The sequence below is a fragment of the Acanthopagrus latus genome, chromosome 17, assembly GCF_904848185.1.
Source record: "Acanthopagrus latus isolate v.2019 chromosome 17, fAcaLat1.1, whole genome shotgun sequence".
Taxonomy (NCBI): Eukaryota; Metazoa; Chordata; class Actinopteri; order Spariformes; family Sparidae; genus Acanthopagrus; species Acanthopagrus latus.
Genome location: NC_051055.1, coordinates 11,256,698 through 11,282,803, shown reverse-complemented (window position 1 = coordinate 11,282,803; position 26,106 = coordinate 11,256,698). Strand labels below are relative to the sequence as shown.

The 26,106-nt window shown below is 44.6% G+C and overlaps 1 protein-coding gene across 2 annotated transcripts in view; it reads right to left on the bottom strand.

Annotated features, from left to right (window-relative positions):
* The window catches only part of LOC119006498 (RNA-binding motif, single-stranded-interacting protein 3-like), a 132,580-nt gene that overhangs the window by 95,262 nt on the left and 11,212 nt on the right, over positions 1 to 26,106 (bottom strand). For both annotated transcript variants that reach the window (XM_037075253.1, XM_037075254.1), the window contains exon 2: positions 92 to 285. In XM_037075253.1, the coding sequence (XP_036931148.1) occupies positions 92 to 285 (194 nt within the window). The remainder of the gene's footprint in view (positions 1 to 91; positions 286 to 26,106) is intronic.

Sequence of the window (26,106 nt, the reverse complement as noted above, 5' to 3'; positions counted from 1 at the left end):
GAATGGAGCTCAGCGGCACTGACGGATGCATCCGCAGAGCGGGCGCGGGGGTCAGATAAAGTTGAGCAGAGTGGAGCGGAATAGAACTCACGGCTGGCAGAGTTTGATGAGGTCCTGGTCGGTGGTGGCCGGCGGCAGGCCTCTGATGTACAGGTTGGTCTTACTAAGCTGCTCCACTAGCCCTCCTCCATGACCACCTCCTCCTCCACCTCCACCACCTCCTCCTCCTCCTGTGGTGCCGGGGCTGGGCGGAGCCATGGGCTGAGGGGGAGGAGCATAGGACTGCTGTGGAGACAAAGAGGGAAAAAGGAAAAGGTCACTAAAGGTCAGAACACGATCTTTCTTTGCTTTTTTTTACTGTGCCATAATAATCACATCTGCAGCGCTGTCACAAAGGGTTCTGCCACTCAGTCCTAACCATCACACAGAACATCATCCTACTGCACTCACACCCTTTTGCATAATCTCTTCCTTCACCAACAGGAAGCACATCAAATTAGGGAAGCAGGATGTGTGTAATTAGTACAGTGCATTATGAGGCCGAGTCTTTCTACGGGAACATGTATCAGAGATGTTATGAGAGAGGATACAAACAACTGAGAAGCATTTTTTCGAATAGAGACATCACTGATGCAGGAGATGGCACATGTCCCACCCAATCATCTGCTTGATTGGGTGTTGCCGAAACAGGAAACATATCCAGCCAATCGTGTTGATGCACTGACAGCAGCGCAAGGTTGAGATTCGCCGCAGTTTCAACCTGCAGATGTAGACGGACCTCTAAAAAGCACAGAGGGGAAGGATATCACACTGATGTCCATCAAAAGAAATTAAAAATTGCTGTTAAACGCTAGCATTTTTAAATGTAAAATAAGTAAATGTCTTGAAACTTCTACATGCGTGGTAGAAGTAAAATCTGCAGGGAAACGCCTTTTAAATGTTTTTCAGGTTATAAAGCGTTTTTTTGTCGTATTTGTGATGTCTTGGCTCTCTCCACAATAATTTGGATATGGGCCTGGTCTTTGTAGCCTGAAATAACTGCACATGGCCACTGCCAAGATGGCTGCTGAGTGGGGAGACTTGCCTATAAGTATTTTGCATGTATCAAATATCAATATCACATAGTGCTGCATCCTAGCGGCTGCGAAATTTTAAGTTAGCGCTATCGACAATTTAGCCAGTTTCATTATGTGACCCGCTGTGGCGCTTTCAGTGCAATATGTGACGTATGTAGACCACTCGCGGAGCAAATGTGCGGTGGAACGTATCTTTAAACTGGCTAAACCTGAGCCTTTTGATTCGCAGTTCAAAACAAGATGGTGAGCTTTCGTTTCAGGGATTGTGTCATCATTTTTCAGAGCCAGCGGCACCGTGAAACTTCAACTTTAATTAACATCTACACACTGCAGTACGCTAGATAAAGTTACTATGCAACCGCCAGCTGTTGGTTAAATGCCAGCAGAGTGGTCGAGACCCCAAAGTGAGAGTGGGAGTCAAGTGTTGACGGGCAGAAGCTGCTGAGTGTGCGGCTTGTCACCAGTGTATGCATTTGGGAATCACATACAGTAAAATCTGCATCGGCCGTCTTGACAGGCCATTTATTCTAAAAGTGAATCCTAAACTGTCATTTAACTTGTTTTCTTTTGCAAGGGGACTTGGATCAAAAAGATAAGATGCAGTCGGCTTGAATCAAACATCACTGTCTTGATACCAGTGATCTTCCTATTTCAAGGTAACGTCAACTATTTCTGAAACAGCACAAGACCACACTGGGCACATTTACTGGGCTTTAAGAGGTTTCTGTGAAGTATCACATTATGGGTACGCAAACCAGGCCAACAATCAAGTGTTTAATCCAGGCCCACACCCTTTATCACCCTTAACATACTCAAACGTTTCCTATCAGCCTGCACTGTCCAATTACACAGCTCAATGCTGACTAAATGACTTAATTAGATGACCACTTCTGGCAGGGAGGAAGGGCAGAGCAAAGATTAATGATCGTGGGAACCGATGGTTTCGGCGTGCACGCCCACCCTTCACTACCCCTCGCTCTCAGGCAAATTATTAGGTTAAATTTGGAGTTAGCAAACAAGCCAGATGGGTCATACGACAACAGCGTTCCAAAAACTCTGTCTGCTTCCTTGATGTTTTGGGGCAAAGCGGCCACACCGGCTCGACAAAGTAACCTGGTCTCAGCACTGGGGAATGTGGGGAAGTGGTTCAAGAACCTGCTGCAGTTTGAGATGATCACCGGCCAGTTCTAGTGTGTGTCACAATGACAAGTGAGGGAGACATGGTGAGACAGTGGAGGGAGGGAGACAGGTGAGAGGAGAAGCATGTGTGCTTCGATGTATACAGTATTCACAGGGGATGTATGTGCACCGTACAGAAAATGCTAACAAGTGCGTGTGAGTCTGTGTTTGCGATAATGACAGGCTGTCACCACACGGCGACGTGGAGCCCGAGCCGGCTCTGATATTAATCCATTACCTGTACTTCCCTCGACTGGCAGTCTGCGCTAACAGGACTCAACACACGCACGGCAGACACACAAATGGGGATGGTGCCTGTGGAGATGCGTCATTTACAGGCCAGTGCCTTACACTAACAGTCCAGAATGAGCCTATATATCGCAACAATAACATGACAAAGTACAGAGATGGAAAAAAAAAAAAAAAAAAGCCTACACTGGGCAACACTTCATTTTAATGGCCGTGACAAATCCTACTCTGTGTTGCGAGTGTCTCGTAAAAAACCTGACATTCGCAGTTTGGTATTTTATTTACAAAATTATCTCCCGGTACTCTGCTGACTGTGACAACAATGTCTCTGGATCTGAAAGCTACCGACAATACAAATGTGTTGAAACCAACAACTGCCAAGACTCCAATCATTTTGTTAGTTTCAGTTTCTCAGGTGTGTGTGTATAAAACCGTGCTGCTTTCTTTGAAATAAATCACTGCAACCTGAATATCTTTGGCTTTTGAACAGCTGGTCTGATAAAGCAAAACATTTGAAAATATAAATAATCTTCTGCTCCGTCAGTTTGTGATTGGCATCTTTCACTGTTTGCCAACATTTTATAGACCAAACTACTCTCAATAAACATTCACCAATTAACAGTACATATCAAGACGCATCGTCATTTGTTAATCTGTTGCAGCCATAACTGTCGCTTTCTCTGTCATCTGTGTACAAACAAGTCTGAGCTTTTTTTTTTTCCTGCATAGAAAAAGGCAGTGCTCTCATTCCTTTAAGCGGAGGCAGTCGATCAGCGATGTGGGGGTACCAACGCCCAGGGGTCCAGCAAAACGAAACGCTGGGTTGCAAGCTGAGCCTGGCTCAACTTTCACAAGCAACACAACCTGACTTCATCCACCAAATGAATCAAATACATGCAAACAGGTATTCCTGCTCTGTAGATCACTCTGTAATGTGGATGCCATGTTCCATTTAGTTTGGAGCCCAAAGGATATATTCTGATAATTACATTTTATGGATCAGTGCAAATAATATGTGCATATCAGCTGATAAATCAATATGGGATTTTCTTTACATCTCTGGAAGTAGAGGTGCTGGCAGCATGTCCTAACACAAGGCATTATGAAAAATGTCAATTGATCGTCCATATGATATTAAACTTTATTTGACAGTGAAGGCGAACGTTACCTGACAATTCTCTGTTTTACCAGCCTATTGTATGAACTATACTGCAGACTGCAGTCTTTGTTGAAAGTGACATTAAGGCATTTTGTCATAGACAGCATCAGTTTCAGTTTACTCCTAACTCAACAACAAAAGAATTGAGAGATTTTTTCATGAATTCTGGGAGATTTCTCTTGCTCCTCATCTCCTCACTGTTGTTGTCTGCAGTGGCTGTAGCTGCTTTGACCTGAAGTATGTCGGTGTTTCGCAACTATTAATATAAGTAATCCCGTCACTTCAAATTTTTAGAAGAAGCATGAATGTCACTCACTGCACTCTAACATCATTATATAGACTGACCTCTCAGCACCCCGACTGTGACTTACTTAAGCACATTGATCTGTTACTCCAACTGGACTTCCTGGATCATACCAATCTGTACCTTTAAGAACGTGCCCTACTAATGCAGCCCCCCTTCGCCAAGTGCTGTGAGCCGCACTAGCCGCACTGTGAGCTTGTACTGCTCTGAGCTAAAAGAACGAAATATATCATCTTGCTAGGGGAAGAGTATTACTATCCAGCTTGGTGCTCATTCATGGTCCCCAGAGGAGCATTCCTGTAGCCATGCTGCTTGCGTTTTCTTAAAGATACCAGCATTTCTTGAGAAAATAGTTGCAATGTGTCCATATAATTAGCGTAAGTAATGGCAAGAAGAGGTAACCGTTCAAATCCCGCAACTGAATTCTTATTAAAAACAGATTTTTATTTGTTAGAAAACAGACAAGCTGAGCAAAGGATCCAACTCAAAACTCCTCCAGAGGAGCCGCTCAGTGCCCAGTGGTGTGGGACATGCACCGAGAGGCGTGTGCGTTTCATGTGGCGTCTGTGATCATGATAATGAAAACCTCACGGCTTCAAAGCCTGAACTGCGCCGAGGGCTGATTCGATACGAGCCTTTTAACAATGGGTTTGTTTACCGACCACCTCTGAAAAAACACGGAGACATGTTTGAAGGGAAGTGTCAGATTCAAAATAAGATAACCGGGGCTTCATTCCAAAGAGAAGGATCACCTGAATGAAAGCCATAACATGCCTCAGATAAGACACATTTCACACATGGCATGCTTACAGACACAATGCCCGTCATGCAATATACACACACACACACAAAAGCATAGCCCGACTGTCAGCATTTACCCACACACACACGCTGTCGGTCTTATCTGTGTGCATTCATCTCATACCAACATGATTGGAAGCACAAAAGAGGCCTTTTTCACACACACACACACTCACACACACATCAGATGTCCAGGTATGCACAAATGTACATCTTTCTCTTTCCTCCCGCTCGCTGACACAGCACACACAGACACACACACACACCTGATCAAAGGCCTTGCCCAGGAAACCTCTTTCAGCCAATTTGTGCAGCTGTCAGGGTCGGGCCGATAGTGAGCTGTGTATGTAATGTGTCAGAGACTGTGATAGGGAAATCCTTTGAAACACTGAATTCTCCCTCTCTCTCTTTGGCAACCACGCTTTCTCTCCCCTCTCCTCGCTCTCTCGCTCACTGTCAAATTCGACTCAACCATCGCTCAGTCTCTTGCTCTTTTCACCTCCATCCTTCCACTTCCTGCACGCTCGCTCCATATTTCTCCCTGCCTCCTCCCCTCCTCCCGGTTTCTCTCCTTTAAGGATTACTCCGCTCTCGGAGTGTGTGGACTGAAGGCTGCCTCTCAGCTGGTATTGTTGACACACTTAGTACAGTGGAGCAGCTCTCGCAGTGGGAAAAAGGCTCAGAGGCAGTGACACAAACTGTCACACAAAGCAAACACAGTCGCTGGGTTTTTGTAGATTTCACGCATGGCAGAGCCTGTGAGCGGCAACACACCGCAAAACATTGCTGCACGGTGTCATGTGTGCATGTGCACGCTGCTGACTACCTGATGAGCATATATTTGACTGGAAAGGGAAACAAAACCGTGTAAATCATGTATTTTTTTAAAATATATGTATGTATAAACTAAAATATAAAAGCTAAATTACCAATGCAGATGCCTCCCAAGAGTTAGAATCAGTGCTAATACATTTGGAAGCTGTTCCCGTGGGTTGTGATGGCCCAGCACCTTGGTCAGACACTTTTGTCAGATGAATAATATCACTGAATCCAACAAATAATGTCTCAACCTTCACCATGCTAGCTCTCTGAACTGCTTCCTGTGTTCTCTGCACTGGGCTGTTTACTCACTTGGCATCATTTTGTTCAATAAAAAAGAGAGGTTAACAAAAGGGGAGGAAAAAAAAGCCTTTCCGACCAAGGTGGTTCAGGTGTTGTTTCGGAGCAAGTGCCAACTCTGGAACTAGGAATTTGAAGTTTGACAGCCAAAGGGAACTAATTCTAGAGTAGACTAGAACAAAAGAACTGCTCACGTAGGGGCTGGAGGCTGGATTATCATGACCAAGGTCTGACTAAAACTGCTCACAGAACTAGCTTGTTCTGACTTGTCCGTGGGAGAATAAACAAACGATTCTCACTAAGGACACTGAATCGAAGCGACAGAGGTCCAAGGACCAGTCGTGTTTGGATGCTTGGCCATGCAAAGCCAGGAGCAACAGGTGTGAAGAGACGACATTTACCACCATAGTTGTTCCTAGCAATGCTGGGACATACACAGTGACTAAATGATGTGACTCTACGGCGGCTCTCATGCCTGTGGAAAAGCAAACCGGGTCTTAAAAAGGTCCAAACCAGCACAAGCGCCAGCCCAGAACCAGAACTTTGTTGGCTTTGGTCAAAAAGGGACAACAGGACACGTTCATGCACTGTATAAAGAAAATGCATTAGTACGATAAACTCTTGTAACTCTCTGCCAACCATTCCTCCTTGGTGGTGCAGTTTATATCCAGACATAGTGGGTTCATCATAGTTGTCAAAATGGCTTGCTATCAGTCAAAGGTGACAACTCACGTGTCCACCACCGTTGAATGTGGCGCAAACAATTTTAGGCAGTTTGACTTTGCCCCTCACTGTTATTCAGTTTACTTTGCCATGTACGATCCATCCATCATGCAGTCCACTCTGTAAACCGTCTTCCAATCCATCAGCTATTTTCTTCGGGGGGCAAAGATAGGACAGAAAACACACACCAAACACGTAGACGCCTGCAACTGAGCTCACATGCATGAGACGCACAGACACACTTGCAAGTGCAGTCTATATATAGCCCCTCACGTCCCTAAAGACTTCTCTTCTTTCCAAACAATGAGTAGCTCCTGGAAAGCACTGCAAATGGGTTTCAACTAACCCCCCGCACACACTCTCACACACACACACACACACACACACACACACACACAACCACAGCTCAGTTCTTTCCAGTGTTCCGGTAAAAGTACAGCGACCTTGCTAAGGTCAGGTTTCCTGCGCTATTTTTGGCGAAAGCGATTTTCATTATTGCATACTGAGGCTGTGTGTGTGTCAGTGCGGTGCTGTTGTATCTATGCACAGTGATATTTGTTTCAGCAAGAAATACAATGCAGGCAGAGAGACAGACTCAAACCGAGTGTAAGACTGAAACATGGCTTGTGAGATTATAGTTACAGCCAACAATTACTCCATTCATTTTGCTGCTATCTTACACGTTTAACAGTGCAACAGTGGCAGTGTGCATTTAACATGATGCAACACTTGTGCAAGCATGTAGGTAAAGATACAAATGATCTGTATTCAGTCCAACTGCATTTACAGAAGGAGGGCTGGAAAGTGATGGCATGAAGGATGGAGAATAGAGGAGGCGCCCAGTCCCAGAGAGGGGTGAGTTTTCGGTGAAAGGTAGTGAAGGGATGGATAAAGAGACAGGAGAGAGAGGCGGAAGAAAGTGTAGAGATGGCGAGAGAGGGGAAAGCCGATGAGGAGAACTGAGTGGGAAAGGATAAAGGAAGAAGGGATGGGACATGGGAGAGCGGCTTGTTCCGGCCTCTTCTGATGCTTCCTGAAACACAGAGGGAAGAATGCGGGCTATTTTTGGGTCCAGCGCTGAGATTCTCTATGACTCTCCGTGCCTCTAAACACAGCAGCGGAAGGGTTTAAGGAAGAGCTTATGAATACATCGGAATGGAAACACGGCTCCTAATATAACAACCCCGTTAAGAGATTACACAAGCAGCCGCTAAAAAAAGCCCTGGCCACTGCTTCTGTCGGAAAACCCTAATAAGACAACAAATAATTTTTGATTTACAAAAATAGCTTGATTTGCCAAATGTCCACTCCTTGTTTGATCGGAGGGCGCGACCTCAGGGTTTCACAATCACCACACAGACAAGAATTGTTTCAAATAATGGAGATAAAGGAAGGAAATGTGGCGTATTTATGTTTGGGGAAAGCAGAGGAGCCCGTTCCAAGTTCGGTTAATGTTGTGCGCAGGTATAAATAGCTTTCTGGGAGACAAGCCTAATGATGTCCAATACAGGATACCAATAGGTTTCCAAGTGTCAAGCTCAGGTATGTGTAAACTGGAGATATAGTCTCTGGAAGGGAAACGACATGTCCGGGGAAATCACACCTGAGGGTCGGTTTCATACAATCTTTTCAAAGTCCAGTTTGTTCCACGGGCGGCTTGGAATTCCAGAGAAACGGTTAGGCTTAAGTGTAGTGATAATTGAGGTGCTATAAGACTTAGGGCAATTACACAGAGTGTCTGCGTGTTTCATTAAGTGAAATTAAAGACATTTAAAGACCTTTTTTTTGTTGTGGCAGTTACAAAAACAGCCTGTGCAAATCTCCAGTTAGAATAATGTCAAACACCAGTCTTTATGATTAGGGTTATTTATCACTGGACAAACACATACCACACCGGCCAGTACATTTTACAAGTGTAATACTAGATTTAACTATACCCCTGAGCTTAATACGGCTGTAATTATTGTAATTCAAGGCCATTAAGCGAGTTGGTCGTGCAGACGTTTAGTTTTTTTTAAGACAGAAATAACCGCAATATCGTGTTTTACCAGGGTGTCTGCAACTTTCATCAGCTTAGACTTAAGACCACTGTAAGGTCAATCAGAATGGGAGAAAAAAGATCACTTTAATTAGTTATGCAGAGGGTTGACCTTTCAGAATAAAGTCTGCGTGACCTATTTAATTTCTCATCAGAAGAACACTGCTACAGGAGAGCACAACATCAGCATGGCTTTAGAGGGACAGCTTATCCGTTGAAACAAAATGAAAAAAAAAAAAAAAAAAAACACAAACGGAATTCTGGAATGAGACATTTCTCTCGAGTTTTTTCAAATGTAAATCTCTGGCGCACTGAGCACCGAGAGCTGAGTGCCATCCAGTTCCATTATATTCAATGGAAAGCAGACATTGTTAGGGTAAGAGGAACCATATAAATGAATGTAAAGCAGTATATTTAACTGTATTCAAACATACACATGCATAAAATATACTGCTGGTGAAATCACTTGTCTTTTTGCTTCAAAATGTTTCCCTGGACTCACATAATAAAAACCCATTCTGCCAGTTCTTCCCCATATAAAGTCTTTGTTCCTGCATTTCAGTTCTAGTGGTGCATTAGAGCCACTTACACCAAAGCTGATCTCTTATTTTGCAGTCACATGCTGCCTCTTCATCCACCTTCCATTACATCTCATACACTTCCACTTTCCTTCTCCCTGAACTCTTGTTTATCTCTCACCTCTCCCCTCACTTCCTCTCCCCCCCACCATCGCTCTCCCGGTCGCCTTCCCAAACCGCTCCTTCCCACCTCTCCTCGGAAGATCAGGTCGTCTAGGTTGCTTCCCAGCGGAACGCCGCGTTCCAGCCGCCTACCTCTCCATCCCTCTTGTTAACATCGGCAACAACAGCATCAACAACACTTGGGCTGTCATAAACAAGTTGCACAAACATCCCAGGAGGACATCCAGTTTGGGCTTGGTGCTTGACTGACCTGGTGGGAGATAAGGGGATGATGGAGAGACTGTGGTGCGTTGCTAAACGCTCAGCAAATTCTTGTGGCTATTTTTTTTTCTTTTTTCAGGAAGGTTAGAGAGAGGGGAGGTTCGGACTGTGTGTGTGACTTTACACACAAACTGTTGAGCTTGCTTGAGACTGATTTGAATCTAGCGTTGGGCTGCAAGGCTATTGTTCTTGGGGTCAAGGCTGTGTGTGTGTTTGTGTGCAGGGTTGCGGGGAAAAAGACAATACCCATCGGCATGTGCAACAACTGCATCTACATTTGTGGAAATTCTGTACGTGTGTATTTATTTGTACTCATTATAGAGCTTGACTTGCAGAAAAATTGTTGGTACAGTTCTTCTCCGTGTATTTGTATCAAAGTCAGTCGACTGTAAAAACCAGGCAGAGACTGATGATTGCCGACTGTTAAAATTGCCGAGAATGTAAATGGTTGAAAAAAAAAAATCTACTTAAATTTACTGACCTGCAGAATTTGAGCAGAAACTATTGCAAATCAAGATGCAATGGCTCACTTCAGTTTAGTGTGCTGCTGAGGTGGTGTCAGCCAGAAACTGGTTGGAAATTAAAATTACATGATCAGCAGAAGCTAAGCAGAAACCAGCTGGAGGTTTCTTGGAAAGTGGAACATTTTTAAAAAAAAATAATAATAATACTGGTGTAACTTTCAGTCATTTCTGAGATAATAGCTGTGGTAATTTGGGTGTAATTTTAAGGAGAGTTCATAAAGTTGCTGGGTAATTACCACCTACAAACAGGGACATGTCCAGACCAGTAAAATAAAATGCTACCCAAGTCTCATTTGTACAGGAGGGGATTCACACACCAGTAACACCATTAACCCAGCAAAATCTGGACGAGCAGGAGCCGAGTGGCCTTGTCTCCTTCCCCATGGTGAAGGAGACAAGGCCACGCTGAAGCACACAAATAAAAAGATTTTTTTTAACCTGGAAATGAGCCTCACTGCTCTCTAGGTTCTGGACTCGTAAGACTGATAACATGTCAGCAATATCAAATATCTGCTTTGCTGTGGCTCAACACCGTTGCTCCTGTGGCACTAGTGTGATTTCTGAATATGTGTGCCCTCGATAATGGCCATCAATAAATGCTTTATTTGATTTTGATCCTGTCCACAGAAAGTCTGTAGTGGATAGATACCGCAAGAGGCAAGTTGTTGCACTGGTGTACTCACAGACGCAGACATATATAGACATAGATGTGAAAGACACATTCCTCCTCTGCTGTTGCAGATCTGGAGACGCAAGTGCCAAAAAACAGGCGCCCACTGCTGCTACTAACTAAGACAGAACAAATGCTGTGGATGAATTCCGGGTATGTGCGAAGTATACCTGGCCAAGAACAATGCTCCCAAAAAAGTCTGAGCGTAGCACAGCATGCCTCCCAGTAATGAAACCAGTCCCAGTTTTTTTTTTTTTTTTTTTGCAGTTTAAATGTCCTTACAGGCATTATGGCTTTAAGGACATTTAAGTAAGGGTTTTGCTTACATTTCCTAGCAATAAGTCTGCCAATGCTCATATCCCATGTTGAATATATGCACTACGCACATGTTGGCTCACGTCCTCGTCAAAGTCACATTCCCGCTGCCTTCCCTGTCTGCGACAACCACAGCGACCAACAAGTCTAACTACAGCAAAACGGCTGACCTCGTACTCTCTCTCATAAAGAAAAAATCCCTTCCTGAGTGACGTCCAAGAAAAATCATTCCACAGCATTATACTTCAAAAACCCACCCTGCAGATTTTCCCTTGTCCTCTCTGAGTAGACTCCCCCCCCCAAAAAAAAAAAATCATATGCTACGTTCTCTCTTCTTAATTGCATGACCTCTAGCATGCGAGTTACTAAAAGAGGAAAAAAAAAACATGCATATTGAAGAGGAGCTTTTGCACAAAGCTCTTTTATTATGTATATTTATGCAAATGGCACGTTAGTTTATTCAAGAAAGTCTCTCTCGCTCCTCCTCTCGTTGCCCTTTGGTCAGTGTTTCCAGCCTGCAGTATGCATGATGAGCAACGGCAGACGGGGCTCGTGATTGGTTTTTACACAGACCTATATGAGAGGGGAAGTAGGGAGGTTTCGCTGCTCTTTAGTGACTCCCCCTCAAAGTTTAAAATGAAGCGATGTTGAGTAGCGCAGGGTTTTTACAGCCGTAGCTCCGGTTCTTTGTCACTGCTGACTAACTCTGGATGTCTCCTCATAAGGTTAACTGTATATTTCTAACTTATAATTGGGCAGTGCCTATATCCCTCTTTATCTTATTGTCTCCACCTTGCATATTAATAATATCACCCTGCCCTCTCTCATCCCCTCATCTCCTCACTGTTCCAGTCAAACATTCTGCTTTTTCTCCTCCCCCTACATAACTTCCTATGCTTGTCTTTCTCCTCCCCCTCTTCCTCCTGCTTCTCCTCCTCTCCGTTCCTCAGCAGTCCACAGCCTCTGCCCTCTCTTCTTTTCCTCGGTCCACCATCGCTTTCCCTCTCATCTCATCTCTTCCTCGTACTCACACTCCTCCTATCTGCCCCCCTCCTCCCCCCGCCATCATACCCTCCCCTCCCCTCCAACACCGTGCAGGAGATTAAAATATGAGGAAACAATCAAGCTCTGGCTCATTAGCATATGAACGGCAGGGCCGACGGGCAACTGCGGAGACGACAACAGAGCCCTGGAAATCCACCGCAGAGCTTTTTTTAATCCCAGGAATGACTTTTTACCGTATTTTGTTGAATGAGAGAGAACAATCCTCTGCCGGTCCTTTCAGGCAGTCAAATTACCATCAGAATAAGGGGGGCATAAGAATAAGACAGAATGCTTATATAGCGTCAGGTCAAAGAATGGAGACTATAGAATAAGTGTGCAGACAGAATAATGTTTCACCACGGCAACAATGAGGAGCTGAAAAGATAGGAACCGCTGTCCGCGTGTGAGGCTGTGTGTGTATACGTGTGTGTGTGTGTGTGTGTGTGGGTGCGTGCGCTTGTGTGTTGGGTTCATCCTTTCACGGCAACAGTGAGAAACTAAAAAGATAGCAATTAGCAGGTGTGTGTGTGTGTGTGTGTGTGTGTGTGTGTGTGTGTGTGTGTGTGTGTGTGTGTGCGTGTGTGCGTGCATGCGTTTGTATGTTGGGGGGGTCTGCTATCAAAACGTCTCTAGCAGCATCACAGGTCGTGGCATACAGTAAATTACGTGGGCATGTGAGGCAACAGAATAGAAATGGTTACTGGAATAGGCTGCTGAGCATTAATATCATAATATCAGGTGCTGGTGAATAGATTATGTGTTGTGAAAGTCTGTTGCAGAGGTGGAAGTTTTGAAAAAGCACAGCAGGGTCACTGCGAGTCTGTATTACCTCACATTGGTTAATGTCGCTGTTCCAATATACTGTGTATCAGAACACGTGGCACATTTTCAAGGCGGCACACACACGCAAACTAAGAGAAAAAATGCCCTTCCACCTCACGAAGCAGACCACTGGCATCAAAACATAATGGAGAGCTTAGATTACCCTGTCAGATATAACAAGGGTCTGAGTCTGCAGCCGTGCTAGCAGCTCTGTGAGTCTGTACTTTAAACAAAATGCTTACGTCAGCATGTATGTTCACCTTGTTACTTTTTATTGTACGAGTTTTTGCAAAAATGTTACAGTCGGCACAAAACATTCATTTGTTGGTTGTCTGTTTTTTTTTTGTTTTTGTTTTTTTTTTTGCAGTTGTTTTGTAAAACTAACAGCCAGCAGCAGAGCTCATACAGCAGATTGTGAGCTGTTGTTTCCCAGGGAAACAGGCCAACCTCTTTGGCTGCCACAGCTGCAGTGTCTCTCAGCGAGTTAGCTGACCAGAGGCAGCAGAAGTAGGGTGGGTCCATAAAGAAACCAGTGGGACTCACTGCAACACTTCCCAGGGCCCTGTGTTGGCCAGTTCAATATTCTGTTTACACATATTAACCCTCCTATTGTGTTCATCTCACCTAACCCTAACCCTAATCCAGGGAACATAGGAATCTTTGAACACAGGACGCTAAGAGATGTTGTAGGCAGATGCGCAGCATGCATGGAAATCAAACACAATATATTTGATTATATTTCTTGGGAAATAGATTGCTAAATTTATCACTAGTCTATTTAGTGAAATTAAGTCACTAAAGGGCTGAAAAGTCACTTAACCAATGAAGTGGCAAAGCTGGCCACACTGCTGGGGAAGCACCTATGTAGAACTGGGAGACACAGGACACTGGGTACATTGACCCTAATATAAACCTTAAACTTTGTTCCTAGATCCAAATGAAGTCTTGGGAATCTTTCAGTTCTGTGGCACACATCCCTTTCCTGATTGTAGGGTGGGTGTTGGCACTCAACAACAGCACACAGCTGAGCTCCCCTGTAAAATAAATCCAAGGTGCATGATGGTGCAGTGGGCCTCTGTACATTACAGATTATTCAACTCATGTGATCGAGCCAGGTGGGTTTATCAGTGATTTCACTTGTACTGTAAGTGAAACAATGCTGCAGCGTCAGTGCACCACCACGTCTATATACAGCCTCATCCGATGTAGTAACAAGGTTCAATATGCCTCTCTCCTTTCGATCGACCAGGTCTGATTTAAACACACTTATCTTTTTCGTGTCTGCTCAGGGTCACTGACCATTCATTATTACTCCGCTTCCCTCCTCACCGTGTCTCTCTCGTTCCCTCTTGTTTCTCTCGCTGCTCTAATTAAATTCCTTCATCAAATCTGAGCGGAGCAAATATTCGAGGAAAGAGGGAAGACGAGGGGAGGGGTAGGAAGGAAAGAGGGATGGTGGGATGGAGGGAGGGAGGAACAGATCAGAGCGTAAGAACATATTGAGCGGAATCCAAGCCCACTGACTGAGATCAGATGATGACCCAAGGATATCTAGAGGGAAAATCCATAACAGGGCATGGTAACAAAGGTAGAGCTCAGTCAAATCATTACGTTTTTTTTTTATATTCCTCGGGTGGAAGGTTAGATGGAAACATGTCAGACAAATGTGGCAGAGAGAAAAACATAATGCAGCTAGCCAGACAAGAGGGGGAAAGTAAAGAATCAGACCCCCGTGATACGAGTTAGCCCTCATAATTTTACACTCCCATTCAGAAATGCACCTCCCCTGCTGAAATGAAGCTCGTCATTTATATTCCATGCAGCGTGTTCCAACAGTATGTTAATAGAGTCAACTGCCAAAACAAATTGCATCTGGATTATGACGAGCCACTGGACCAATATAATATAGTGAGGGAACGCCGTACCATTTTCCACAGGAAATTCCATTTGCTACAACACTGAATGGCGGCATGAATTAAGCTGGATGTTAAATACATTTAGGTTCTCTACACCATTTCAACTCTCGCTCTTCTTTGTATCCCAGTGAGAGATGATGCACAGCGACTCGCATTTATAATTCAGAATCCAGTGTTGAACCATTCATCAAATCAGAAAAGAGACATGGTACGGCCATTTAAAAAGAAAAAAACAAAACAAAACAAAACAATTTCTGAGCAGTGGGAGCAGCATGCCGATCAGACAGTGTGTGCGTGTGTGTGGATTGATTTAAAGGCCCTGATCAAATTACCTGGAAAAGGTTAAAAGTATCCATTACCGACTAACATGCTTTTGCTATTGAGCACAGGGAGAAAAAAAAGGGGGGGGGAATGCAGCTGCATAGAGCAACAATCAAGCCCAACTGTATCCTGGAGGCATAAATATACAAAAGTATTCAGTGAGGGGAAACACATCTTGAAACAGAAATATCACAGTGAACAGACTCAGGGATTGGGAGAGGCAAAGGAGTAAATGGATTAAATCCTCCTCACATATGCCTCGCTGATAGAAGGTATCGCTGTATCTTTGAGAAGACGTTTGGTAACTCCGAACAGACTTGTTTTCGCATCCGAATTCTCAACTAGAGGAGTGAAGCACTGATACGTCTCGAAAGACCCGTCCATAATGATTCGCAGGCGTTGCCGGGGACGCCAAGACCGAATGGTAAAAAGTGAGATGAAAGGGATCACAGGGACTAAAAATCAGAAAAGAGGAAAGACTGTGTGAGGGAAAAGTACAGGAGGGTTGGAGAGGAGAGCAGAAGAGAGGAGAATAGCAGAGGAGGGAGAGAAAAAGGCCACCAGAGAGGTCACTTCTGCTGTTAATAATTTATCCTTTAAAAACCAGTCTGAGGCTTTAATTGGTGCTGTGGCTTAATCCTGGAGCGCACATACACACACACCTCGGGGAGCCTCTTAGCAGCTGTGCTCCGGCTAAATTGGCTACAGTGTAGCGGCGGCAGCACCGAGTTCCCTCCAGGTATAACACAGTCAGCCAAAACAGCGGCAGCAGGCTCTGCCAACCCCCCCCCCCCGTCTCATGAATCTAGGCGTGACACTTCTATCTGTCGCACGCTCGCTGTCACGCTCTCAAAGCAAATCTCAGGGCAAATCAAGACGACGCGACGTTAGTCCCCTCACACGCTTGTTAGCTGGATAAACACACAGCTCACTCGGGTTGTAATCTGCGTTTAGCTGAGGAAGACGTTCTGCGAGGCGCCGGGGGGGGGGGCTTTTGCATGACTTGGATTAAACTCATTCATTGGATGATTTAAGGATTGACTTGGCGCAGAGCAAAAAACGACAGGTCGCGAATAGATTTGAATTGCCTTTCCAGGAGTCGAGGCTTCACTACAGTCTGAGCGATAAAGAAACAATACGCTGCTGGAGATATTGCTGTCATGCGATGGCCTCGCTTGCCTCAGTTTGTTCTTATGTTTTGTAACAGTAAGAGCCCGTTTTATGTGGCTCTCTCCGTGCCAACATGAGCCATTCAAAGGCCTTTTGTAGTTCAAAATCTGCCCAGGTATGAGCGGGGGAAAGTGAGAATGTTCTTTTAATTCTTTGAAAATGGTTTGAATGAGAGCTTTAAAAAGTAAAGGGAATGCATTTTTTTTTTTTTTCCCCCAGGAACAGAAGAAGTGATGTGTCCGGTCGTAGCATGCCTCTGTTTGCAGACACATCTCTAAAACTGCTTCAGTTGTGTGTTGTAAAGCAACTGCAAATTCAGGGTTCTGTATGCTTACTGACCCCGAAAGACGCCTCTCGGAGTGTAAGGAGCCGGTGCCTAAAAGCACCAGGCAAATGAAAATGCATGGGCTGCTGAATCAAGGGATGTAACGCCGAATGCACAAGGGACACGCTTTCGGACGGTCTCGTTCATTGCCATTAAGCACCCCGCTTTGTTCAGGCGAATTAGAAGGATCACCCGCGATAAATGTCAGGCAAAGTATTTAACATTTATCCCATCCAGCCTCGCTAAGCGCTGTCCAGCTGAAGGCACTCTGGCAGCATTACATCTGCGCCTGAAGGTTGATGAGCACATTTACCGCCCCCATATCCTATCCTCGCACATCAGCTCTGTTGGTAAGATAAGCGCTTCAGCCTTCAGCTGATCCAAAGGGAAAACCTGCTATATGTTTCCTATCGCCTCTCATACCCCAAGATTCTGCCTTAATGTGCAACTGAGACATTCTGTCCAGCTAGTTATTAATAAGATAGTTGTTCAGTTCACAGCTCACCTGATCAAAGACAGAAAAGATAAATAGATAAAGGCAGAAAGAATGCCTGTGAGTAATGTTAAATCGCCTCTTCTTCTCCTCAAAACAAGAATTAAAATGTAGCTGTGCTGTACAGATTACCATTACAACGGCAGCGTGAGTGACTGACCGTATGAGGAACTGCAGGAGAATCAATCTGGTTTGACAACCAAGAACCTACTTCATGGCTATGATCGAATGGTTTGTTTTTGACTCTACCATATGTTGCTCTGTAGCCTGCTGATCCAACGATTTCAACTTTTGCAAAACCATAACAGCAAAAAGAAAAAAAAAAAAAAAATCTGTCAACACATCTTCTGTTTCTTTAATCAGATTTGTGATTTGCAGTCCAGGCTCTCCCCCGTTCCCATTTTTGAATGACAAATACAGACGACCGCCAACCGGAGAGTCATCCGTAATCTTCGCGATGTGTTCAAATTCAGCGTTTTTGGCCAGGACACAGGCGACATGAGGCGACACAACGGTTGGCCCTTTGTCACCACGAGTGTGTCCGGGAGATGCAAACTGAGCAGGGCTCATAGATCCATGGAGTCAGATCAGCTGGAGCAAACCATCTGAAGTTCTCAGATGTGCCCCAGATGCAGCAGGGTTTTTTTTTTTTTTTCAATTTTAGGTTAAAAAAACTGTCTATGATTGAGCTCTAAAAAAAAACAAAAAACTTGAGCACTTGAGTCCTACCAAACGTTCATTCTGGAAATAGACTTCGATTCACTCCGGGCAGGGGAGCGACGTGTTGGGCTTACAGCTGAGCTCTCTTGGTGGGCCTTTGCTCTGTGCTTTCTTTATTTGGTGCTCCAAAGTGACAAAAACAAAGTCAAGCTTACTTCCAACAACCTTATCATTGCACTCTTAGTACAGCTCTTTAAATTGTATATCGATGTTTCTTTTGGTTTTATTTATGAAAAGCACACGTAATTGCCCCTGTGTGCAAAATGTGCTATACAAACAAGGTTGCTCTTGCTATTGGAAGAACCTTAACATTAATTTACATTCAGTCAGATGTTAAATATCTTACAGTGCATTGTCACAAAAGGAAAGAAGACAATAGTCAGCATCAAACAAAGATTATGTGGTTGGGATAATAATTTTATTGGCTGTCAAGTGTCTTTTCAACTCAGAAAAATAAATGAATCCGTCACAGCAGCTGATGCCACAATTTAATCTGTCGAGCCAGATCTAATTAATAGTGTTTTTCTTTCTTTCTTTCTTATTTTTTTTTTCAAATCGAGATGTTGCGTGACTGTATGTGGCGACGGCAACTTCCCAGTAACTCCCAAAAGTGTCACCTCGGAGTGTGCATCACTGCGAACCGCGTTTCCACCTTGAGAATTAGATTTCCAAAGTGAGATAAAAACTATTCCAAGAGTTGCTGCAGTCCAAAATCACCTAGACAGCGAGGTTATCAGCCAGACCCTGGCACCAGGAGAATACATAGTGTCTCCCAAATCCTATTGTACCATGAAATGTCACAGCACATTAGCTACAAGAGGGATTACCCTTCCTTGAAAGTAAAAGAGGGGAGGGTGGGGGTGGAAGCCATTGAAAAGCAGATAGAGAAACAGAGGGAGGAGAGGGTTATACACATGGAGCCTGCGGGAATGCATATGTGAACACATGCCGGTGCGTACAGGTGAGTGTGGGCTGAATATAAACTAAGTGCATGCTCTGTAAGCTATAATTGCAATTTTTAAATCCTCGCTAACTACTTTTTTTTCCCCACGTCGCCACTTTTTCCTTCTCTCTTCTGTTCCCATTCTTCTTCTCTCCTCTCCTCTTCTGTGCCACTGGTCATGATAATCTCTAGATCTTGATTTGGCTACGCTTATGAATTATGTACACACACACACACACACACACACACACACACACACACACACACACACACACACACACACACACACAGCTTATCTATTGCTGGGAAGTTGAGCTAGGTTGGCAGACTGAGACCAACAGCTTGTGGCTGTACTTTGGAAGAAAGCGAGAGTCTGTCTCTGTTGCTTTGTCTCTGTTTTGCCTCTCCACTTTTGTCAGCACCATTTCCCTTCTGTCCGAGTTTGCCACTCAATCTGTAATTCGGCTCGGTTTGCCGTCTCTGATTGACTGTTGTCAAGTCCAGATTGTATGTTCTGAAATCAGTGACACTGACCATCTTCAAGCTTCTCCATGCAACATAATCTCTCGTTTGACTACCATTTTCTTGTACATTATCAAGTGTACAACCAATTTCCACATTTTTGCAATCGAGACGTTTCCTAGGGCAAAACAACTGACACGATGATTAAAAGTGCAATCTTAAGAACTGCCGTGTCCTGGCAATACAGCCCTGGCTACATTTGAAAGAAAAGTCAAGGGAGTTTTTGACAAGAGAAATAAAAGTTAAGAGTATGATATATTGTATGATCCAGGCTGGAAAAGATAGATTTGGTAAAGTCCAATTTTTCAGTGTACTTTAGCAACTAACTGTGCTGGACCCACATGAATGAGGAGGGGATCGCTCCACCAAACAGCCCTCCTCTTATACGCTTATTTTAGGAGCTCTTTATGTTTCCCTCTGCGCCTGCACCCCCCACCCCAACCCACCCACCCGTCTCTTCTCCTCTCCGCTTTTATCTGCGTCCTTTGTCCCCCTTCGCTCTGAACCTCTCCCTTTATTTTCCTCTGCCTCTCCTCTGCTGTTGTGCTTCAACTTCTTTTGACCCAGCACCTTCTGTGGATGTACAATCCACCAGACACCTCCTCCAGACTGTAACCAACACCACCCGGGCCTGCTCGATGTCTGTGCGAGTATAAGTTGAGCTTGAGGCTCAAGTGAGGGGAGATCACAGTGTCATTATGTAATGTCTGTTATGGTAGGATATGTACTCTCCCCTCTTATGGTATACTGTGCTGCTGCTGCTGCTGTACCCACCTCAGTGCGTCTGTGAGAGCAATACAGCCTCACGTATGTAAATGTTGCACACTTCTGATGGTACAACTTGTCGTAGGTTTTAGAGTACCTGCCGCTAAACATGACTCTCGCTCTTGGAGGCAGAACTGGATCTGAACAGTATTCAGTCAAAGTCACAGTACCCCACAACGAGAGATATCCATTAGTGGAATACATTGACTTTTTGAAAATAATCCTTTGGATCAACTTACTGCAGCGCAATAATCAAATTGGTTGCAGTTTCACCTCTGTCTTCCTGCTATCTAATCCACTCTGCTGGTTTTGAGATCATGCACAGCTAAAAAATGTAAAATTCGGTCATGAGTATTACCGTTTTAGCATGCACCGCACGCATTTTTTATTGGACATTTGACACCCCAAATGTGGGCGAAAATAAACAGTTTACGGCTGTCGGACTGAAAATGGTGTCATCGCGTTACATCTGCATTCTTGTCGTATTCTCCACAGAGCAGGAAATCATCCGCAGTTATTGTATGCTTCGCATGCAGGTGGGTCTCCCGCCGCACCGGCTGAGTGTCCGCCACATCACTGATTTCTTCTCGAGAGCGACAGGGAGGACTGAGAAAGACCTCTGCTGAGAGGATAATTCTAGGGTTGGTATTGGTAAGAGTGTGGCAGTTAGTACTTTCTGTCACAGCGGTGCACTGAATGCTCCTCCTATTGTACTCCGAGCCTCCACTGCATCTAATCTAGCAGCTGACAGTTGCCGTGTGTGTGCGCTTGTGTGTGTGTGCCTTTGTGTGTGTGTGCCTGTGTGCGTGCGTGTGCAGTCAAAATAAAATAGTATTTAATGGAAAGGCAGATTTACTTGTGACTGGGAACAGAGACGGTTCAGCATACTGTTGTCCAGAAAGTAAAAAAAAAAAAATAAACAGGGATCATATTAAAGCTTTTACTGCGTCCACATCAGGTCTTATGCATATAATGTGATGTAATCGCATTTTCTGCAGCTTATCAAATAAAATATAACTGGTCCCTGTGCAAGTGTTTAGTGAAACAAATAGAATTTATGCATAAGGGATGATCTTGGCAACACAATCATCAAAATAAAGGTTCCCACCCCCTGTCAAATGTATACATTTTCTGTAGAGTGTCGCGCTTACAATTGTTGAAGCACAGTCTGGATCTCTGGTCACTGGCTCGGTAGCCTGCTTGCTTAACTCCACAGACCATCCCCTCAGCCTGCCAATATGAAGTCAGGTAATAAGCATGTAATGTAAACATGACAGAAATGTCAACCTGGTATGAAGCTTTGTGCAAATGTAAGTGTTTTAACCGCCATCTTTTTTATTTGTGGCGACCCAGCTACATTTTGGAACACGCGTTTACATTTTAGTCATAGTGCTTCATCTTTGAATAGTTCTTTAAAAAAAAGGGGGTGTATTTATTATGAATATGTCTCCAGAAGTCAACCCATGTCACAGCACTTCAAAGCAGCAAGAATTATTACTTTGGGGAAGGCAGAAAAACTAGATGAGGACGGCACTGCAAAACACAGTGATTTTTAGTATTTAGGATGATTTGGGAAATCCGGTTCAGCCAAGGTCAGCCAACTTCAATATCGCTGGAATGAGACAGTCACCCTGAGTCACGGGTCGACCCATAAACAGCACAAATGACAGCTGGATCTTTCAGGAACGCCCACGGACACAATCATGCAGAGTCAAAGAACAACGTCGAGCTCTAACTCTTATTGGAGTGCTTCTGCAGCGACGCCCTGCAGTACACACTGCATAAGGAGCATCTTCTAAATGGACAAGGTGCATTTTAATGAACTCCAACATGGCAGACATTAAAGCGCGGACATGCACACACATACTCTCTAAGCCTGTAAATGCGCACATCATCTATGCACTATATACACGGGCTGACAACTGAGCATGTGCATACAAGGATGCAAACGTACGTGTGCATGGAGATGCCTCCCAGGGCATTAATTATTCATACAGGAAGTTAAATCAATGAAATATGCAGATTGCTGCTGTACTACAAGTGGAAGACTAATGTCTCTGTCTCATCCGATAGTTCGGCATAAATGACAGCGTGGCGGTGCAGTCGGAGCGGCGCTGAAACTGAATTACTACGGTATGAACTATTTAGAAGCGGCTTCCGTTAACTCTCACCTTGCTGTTGCCAGAGAGAGGCAGCCAGAGGACTCCTACGTGCTCATTCAACAGCGCTTTAATTCCCGTTTTGTTAACAATAAAGGCCCAATGACTGTTGAACCTCGCTGCACAAACACCTTGCCAATAATGAGAGAGCTTCTGCCGCTCTCTAAACCTTGGCTAAAGAGCAGCGGAATACATATTCAATACTTGTGAAGTGCGAGGGCGGATGAATTGTCAAACATCACAAGCTGCGTTGCCACTTTTGAAGCCGCTACGTTGTCTGTTCAAGTTAAATCGAGCACACCTCAAGCTTTTAAAACCACTTTAAGTGTTATTTTTACCCGCGACTGTCAGTCTCCTACACACAGAGAGTCTAACATGGAAAGACAGTTCTGCGAGCGACTTAGCATGTGAATTATTATTGTTAGAGACTACCTGGACTTTAAACAGTTGGGTGTCGAGCTCAAATATGCAGTAATTCAGCCTCCTACTGTTAAAAACAGCAAGGTAATAATTATATTAAAAGAAATGAAGGTGAAAAAAAAACCAGCTACAATGTTTGATCTATTTCCCATCTACCTCACAGAGATTAAGGACAAACAGAACTGTGGGCGACAATGAAACCTCCATACCTCCACATCCACAACGGCACATCACAGTGGTAACATACATTATGTCCAGCACAGAATATCGCTGAGATGTCACAGCGGTGATTACTGCTCTCGGTGCTGTTACAGTGGCTGCTTTGGCTCGGCTAATCTACTGCTTTATTGTACAGCTGCACCAATATCAGCAGCGGAGTAACTGCATCCAACAGTTGCACACACACACACACACACACACCACCCGAGCATCCTCGACACTGTCACACACATACGAGTCACTCAGACACACACACACAAGCACGGTACAGAGTGCGCTGAAAGGCCAGGCAGTACAGCACGCCTCAGTAGTGTGTGCCAGCCTAATCTAGTCAGGCCTTTTATCCCATCTCCTCCCTCCACTTCCACTTAAATCAACACTCCACTGAGAACTACAAAGCTAGTTTGCACCCTCGACACATACACGTACGCACGCACACGTGCGTGCGCTTCACTTCTTCGTTGTTAGTCTCTGTTTATCTCTCGCTTTGGCACTCCCGCCTCATCTCTCTGTGTCTCAGGCACAAGCACAATCCCACACACACACACACACACACACACACACACACACACACACATCGGCAGTCGCAACATGCTTGCACACAACACACTCTCACACGACTTTGAAAAAGACTGGTAGTCTCTGAGGAGAGCCGGTAGTGTGAATGAATAGAGGCTGAAATGTAGCTTAACAATCTGTGCCCAGTCAACTGAGTTGGCTATCGCCCAGGCTGAGAGCTGGTACCCCAGAAAATAATTATCCACTGAGCAAGAGGATGAATATACACTGGAAGTCACTGCAGAGGTCCACCTGAACTCAGCAAATCCCCAGACATAAGAAACAAAGAGGTCCGACCGTTCCAAAAATCTTCCACCTTCGTCAGCCCATTTGTTTCAGTTTTATCATGAGGTTATTTTATGTGCTTGAGTGGCCAACACTGTTGTTCTTTGAGCGTGGAGAGCCTTGAAGTAGTCCTGAAGACCATCCCAGATTTCCAGAGCCGTTGGAGTCTTAGGAGCAGGCGGCCTGCAGGAAGTGCAACTCCAACCACGTTCCAGTTTGTCAGCGGCAGGGTATATATGCACAAGGGTCAAGTTGAGATGTTACAATCACCAGAGCAGACCGCCAACAGACAACACAGCATGGTGTTCCAGTGTTGTACTAGCTTTTCGAAAATTACTGGCATGTGAGCAGAGGCACACATGCAATCGCTTTCTCACACACACACACACAAGCTGAGGGCAATATAAACAACATACTTTCAAGTGTCATTAGTGACCGTTCACTCTGGATGTGCTCCCTGCAATCAGCGGCAGCCTATGTTTGGACTGCCTTAGCATGCCCACACACACATATACAGACATACAGACATGCACATACACACAGTTACGTAGACAGCTTTGATAAAAGCATGAGAGCTCTGAAAAGTAATTTGACTGGGGCCCAACAAAAGGAGTGTTTTCTGAGGATAATCCCTGGCTGGGACTGCAGGGGTTCTGTGAGTGTGTGTGTGTGTGTGTGTACGTACCAGAACCCTGGAGAGTGGGTGTCTGTGTTTGTGTGTTTGTTCTTGTGCAATAGTGTGTGTGTGTGTGTGTGTGCGTGTGTGTGTATGTGTGTGTGTGTGTGTGTGAGGGATCAAGCCGAGCAGGGAGGGTTTTATTCAGGATTTCATTAGCAGGGAATAGGAGATGTTTGGCCCGGCCAGCCACCTCTGGCTCAGGGACAAGAGTGTGTCTGTAACCCAGCTAAAACTGTCTGTGAGGGCAAACACTGTGGCAGTTTTATAGGGTTTAAATGTGTTTTCTTTATATATTCCTATCAGAGTGAAAAAGAACGAGGAGAGGGGGGAGAGGGTCAAGCTCCAGAGTTTGTTCACACTTGGAGCTGTCCATCTAGTGCTACTGGTTGATAAGAAAAAAAAAAGAAAAAAAAGAAAAGTACTTTAAAGCAACATGGATTTAAACACAATCAGTGGTCAGCAGACAGCGAGGTGAGACAGAGGAGTATCCAGAAGAAGGCACATTGCGTGTTGGGGTTGAATATGTTACTGGGGTTTCTATGCTTCTCAGAACTGCATCACTCCTTTCAAGAGTGGCATTTTCCTCTCGATTAAAAGCCTGTGATAACATTCTGATGAAATCGTAAAAAAAAAAAATGGAATACAATGATCATCTCTAGAAACACACTTCTTTAAGATGGAAAGTCGACAATGCCAAGCCATGCAGGCTACGCGTTTAATGTTTTCTGGCACATCATCTCACTTCGTTACTGGAAATATGAGGATCCCTTTAAGTGGCGAGCTGAATTAATCCCTGTATGCACTGGCACCGAAGGAGAATTCTACACATGGAGCCAATTTGAAGAGGACTTCATCCAGTTGCCTGTTTGTAATGCATGGGACCATTAATGTAGTGTGCTCTGCATCTGATGCTCATTGGCTGGATGCCTCTTTAGAATCTCGAGGGATGGAGGCTTTTTTGCTTTTCTGTTTAAACTACCAAAATTGCATTATTTCTGATCTTTCGTTTACAGATTTTTGCACTTGGTGACGTCTTTACTGTGCCTAGGGATTGGCTGCTTTCTCTCAGTGCATACACTAATCTTCGGCACACAGAGATGCAAGTGTTTAAGCAGATACACAAGCACGCATGCTTTAAAGTCCAATGTCCTGCGGTTATTTCACCCAGAAAAGACTTTGGTAAGAAATCTCCATCAATACCACGACTTTATGTTGGGGGGCTTAAGGTTTACCAGAAGATGTTGGCCAAGGAACTTTGCAGAAAATGCAGGGATGTAATGATGAGCTCTGTGATTTTATTCCACCGTGTGCAGCCCCAATCTTTCTCTAAGGGCTCAAGCTGGCTTCAGCAGGGCTCGGTGACAAGCTGATCATTTGAATCAAGTGTTTTGGAGCAGGGGAAACATGTCAAACATGCAGGGCAGATGGCCCCCAGGAAAAGGACCGTGGAACACTGCACCAGATAAAATCAAATGCTCAGGATCGGGATATATTGTACTTTAAGTGTGTTACACACGTTAATCATCAGTATGTGATGCCGGTGAGGTCTTGATTCATTTATACACGAGACTGTGACAAAGACAGGGGATCAAAATCAGATGAGGTTGGGGGGAGTAAAGACTGCCG